At 59.7% G+C, this 3599-nt stretch overlaps 1 protein-coding gene across 2 annotated transcripts in view; it reads left to right on the forward strand.

Moving 5' to 3' along the window:
• CACNA1C (calcium voltage-gated channel subunit alpha1 C) overlaps positions 1-3599 on the forward strand; it is a 435574-nt gene that overhangs the window by 288116 nt on the left and 143859 nt on the right. For both annotated transcript variants that reach the window (XM_007469483.1, XM_007469484.1), the window contains exon 7: positions 1868-1971. In XM_007469483.1, coding sequence (XP_007469545.1) covers positions 1868-1971 — 104 coding nt within the window. The remainder of the gene's footprint in view (positions 1-1867; positions 1972-3599) is intronic.

Genomic DNA, 3599 nt, shown 5'->3' on the forward strand with positions numbered 1-3599 from the left:
AGGGGGCCCGAAAACAAAAAAAAAAAAAAAAAAAAAAAAAAAAAAAAAAAAGTGTAGGGCACGAGGAACCAGCCAGGGGAGATCTCCCCCAAGGAGGCTGCTGAGGCACCAGCCCTCCCTCCCCATCCCCGTCTGCCTGGCTCTGGGGGCAGTTTCGCAAGGGTGGCCCTTGGCACTGGGAGCGAGCCCATCTCTGGATGGCCCTGTGTGGGTTCCTAGGCAGCCTTGGATCAGGAAGGAGGCTCCCAGCTCCCACGACAGGACAGCCTCTGACTCCACGGATCTCGGTGCCCTGCCCTACTCTTGCCATCGTGCTGGGTGCTTCACGCTGCCGGCACTGTCCCAACACTTGCCAGTTCCTGGAACCCCTTCCTGGGGCAGGACCACGCGGCCTCCAGGCGGCCTTACTGCCCCTGCCCTCCCCCCCAAAGTGGCACCCTGGGCCGCCTGATCCGGCCTCACCGGCCTCTGCAGCCTCTCCTGGAGGCCCGTGGCTGTGCACACGCACCCCTGCAGCCGCATTCGCCACCCAACGTCCACTGACCTGTCCCCCTACAGCAAGGGCCTCCCATGGGTAGCAGGGCCGGCACAGAGGGGGCCCGTCCGTCCACCCGGCTGGCCTCACTGAGCACCTGCCTTATACGAGGCCCTGTTCTGGGCACTTGGGGGCACAGGCTACACCCAACGCCCGTCCTCATGCCACTTGCACCCCAGCACGGAGGACAAACGATGCATAGCTGTGAGTAGATTATACACTTAGAAAGTGTACGTGCTGCGTGGAAAACAGAGCGGCCGCGTGGCAGCGAGGATGTCCACAGACTCGCATTACATTGGATTGAATTGTGACCTGGGAAAGTCACGTGTTGGGAAACTTTTCCTTACGTGGCTCAAACCAGCGACCCCGAGGGCGGGACACAGCTGTGCTCTCTGCCCCGTGGTCACGCTGGGGAGCTGCCTCCAATGAGACACCGTAACCCCGGGAAAACGAGAGCAGATTTGGAAAGGACGTGCGGGGGCAGCACCAAAAACCAATCAGTGCTTCTTAGGGCACACGAGCCGCCCCATGGACCTGGGTGCAGGGAATCACAGCCTCTGTCATGCCGTTGCCTCGGAGGCTGGGGGCCGTGGACCAGCGGTTCTCAAACCTCGGCTCGCATCAGACTCACTGCAGGGCTGGTGAGAACATGGTCGCCAGGCGCCCCCCGTGTGGATGGAGGGCCCAGAGTGTGCAGTTCCAAACTCGTTCCCAGGTCCCCCGGTGAGGCCAGGGACAACACCTTGAGAACCACGGGTGTAGGTCATTCGGGGAGCCTGTGCACTTAGGAATTTGGAAACTCGGGGGCGTCTACCTCCCACGGGGATCCACGGTCCCGTGAGTTACAGGCACAGGAGCTGTCCCCTGAGTCCAGCCTGAACAACCGTCCTCCCCGGCCCGAGTCCTGTGGTGCCAGTACGGCAGCATGGTCCACCCTAAACTCCAGGCGCAGGGGTCACCCCCTGAGAAAGGCACCTCCCCACGTGTGCCCGAAGGTTCCAGCCCCCAGCTAGTCCCTGAGAGCTGAGGCCAGGGTGGCGGGCGCAGTGGCCACACAAACCCAACTGAGCGAAAACCATCTCGTAGGAAGAACCACTTTAGAGGTGACCCAGCTTCTTAGACAACTGAATAGATAACATCGGAGGAAAATTCTGTTCCAGAAAACAAAGGGTCAGAGAGGGCCAGGCGAGATTCCCCCTGAGGCAGAGCCTGCCGAGGCCAGTGACAGTGATCTCCCACGCCAGCCTCTACTCACACCCTCCCTGCCTCCCTGCCTACTTGCTTTGACTCACTCCTGCTTCTCTCTTTCCTAACTATCCTTCGTCTTTCCAGATGCAGGACGCTATGGGCTACGAGTTACCCTGGGTGTATTTTGTCAGTCTGGTCATCTTTGGATCCTTTTTCGTTCTAAATCTGGTTCTTGGTGTGTTGAGCGGGTAAGCTGACCGTTTCTGTGTCCTCTTTACGACGCAGCTGAGCAAGGCCCCAGGTCCCGCTGTATCCGTCACCAGGCCCAGGAGAAAGAGAAAACGTCTCCATTCAGCCAGGCATGCTGGCCGTTGTCTGGGCAGGCCATTTGGCCTCTGATGACCTAGAGGCCCCGGTCCCGGTGCTGCCTGGTCGGCATCGGGCCCGGGGTGGGCAGGGCCGTGCTCGGCTGCTCTGGGAGCTGTACTAACTGTGATTCCATTCTTCCAGGTCAATGATGCCGTGGGAAGGGACTGGCCCTGGATCTATTTTGTTACACTAATCATCATAGGGTCATTTTTTGTACTTAACTTGGTTCTCGGTGTCCTTAGCGGGTAAGCAGGACCAAAGAAAAAGGTCTTGATTTTTCCATTTATTTCACTTATTCTTTCTGCTTTCCCTGGCTTTATTCTTTTTCTGACTCTGATGAACCTGGGACATGGGGCCACCCCAGGAGCCTTGAAGTGAATGTCCTTGGCCTGGCTGGGCAGAGGTCAGAGGCACAGGGCCGAGCCCACTGGCTTGGGCTGCAGTGAGAGGTACCCAGGCCCACCTGTCTCCTGCCACCCGTCCACCCCAGGCTGTCCAGGAGGGCAGGATGCTTCTCCAGGAACGTCAGAGCAGCTGAGCCCCTTGGGTGGGAAGGGCTGGGCAGAGGAATTGGAGGAAGATTCGTGGGCCGTGGGCTTCTGGCCCACGTGGCAGCCTCGCAGATGGGTACCTGCCCTATCTCTCCAGCCACGGTCCAGGGCAGGCTAGCAGTGAAGACGCAGGTCCCCTTTACCCAGTGTTGACTGGGCCGGGGCACCAGGAGTTTGAGCTAAAATGCAAGTAAACAAAACAGACTGAAATGCTCATTCCCTTTGGCTCTCGTCACAGACTGGGCCGTCCATCTCTGTATCCCTTCTCTGAAAGGAAGGGCGCTCAGCTGTTTGAAGCCATCGATCACTGGAGCACAGAGGAGATAGAATCCACTTTCCTTTAATTTGTCTGCTTGGCTCCAAGTGCAAGGCCCGCCTAATTTCAGCCTTTGCTCGGATGAAGTTAAAGCGTGGCCGAGGCAGCCCGTGGCTGGGGCCCGAGGAGCCCTGGGCGGCCACCTCTGCACCTCGGGCCCACTGGACGCCTCTTCGGCCCACTCTCTCCTTCCCGAGCCCTCACCAGCCATGCAAGGCCATCGCCTGAAGGCTCCAGGGACACTTTCTGCCTTCGCCACGTGGGGAGGGGCAGCTGCTTTGTAGCCTTTCCTCCGTCTCTGCGGACGTGATTCTGGGGAGAGTCGGGCGAGGGAGGAAGATTTCCCACCCACTCCTGCCGCAGCCCAAGGCCTCGCAGGAGCCTCGGGGTCAGTCCTGGAAGTGGCGGAGGGACAGAGTCCACCTCCATCCTCGCCCCTCTCCACGGGGGTGCTGTTGGGGGCTCCGTCACCCCGGGCCTTTGCCGCGAGCGGCTGCACGGGGGCTGGCACCTTCCGTCAGGGTGACAGTGACATGCAGGCCGGCAGACGCCCCGGTCAGCTGCCTGGAGGGTGGAAGGGTTTCCATTTTTGTGTCCGACACGAGAAAATGCCCTGTTTATAAGGAGTCGTCAGGAAGAG

The sequence above is a fragment of the Lipotes vexillifer genome, unplaced genomic scaffold, assembly GCF_000442215.2.
Source record: "Lipotes vexillifer unplaced genomic scaffold, Lipotes_vexillifer_v1.1 scaffold395, whole genome shotgun sequence".
Classification (NCBI taxonomy): domain Eukaryota; kingdom Metazoa; phylum Chordata; class Mammalia; order Artiodactyla; family Lipotidae; genus Lipotes; species Lipotes vexillifer.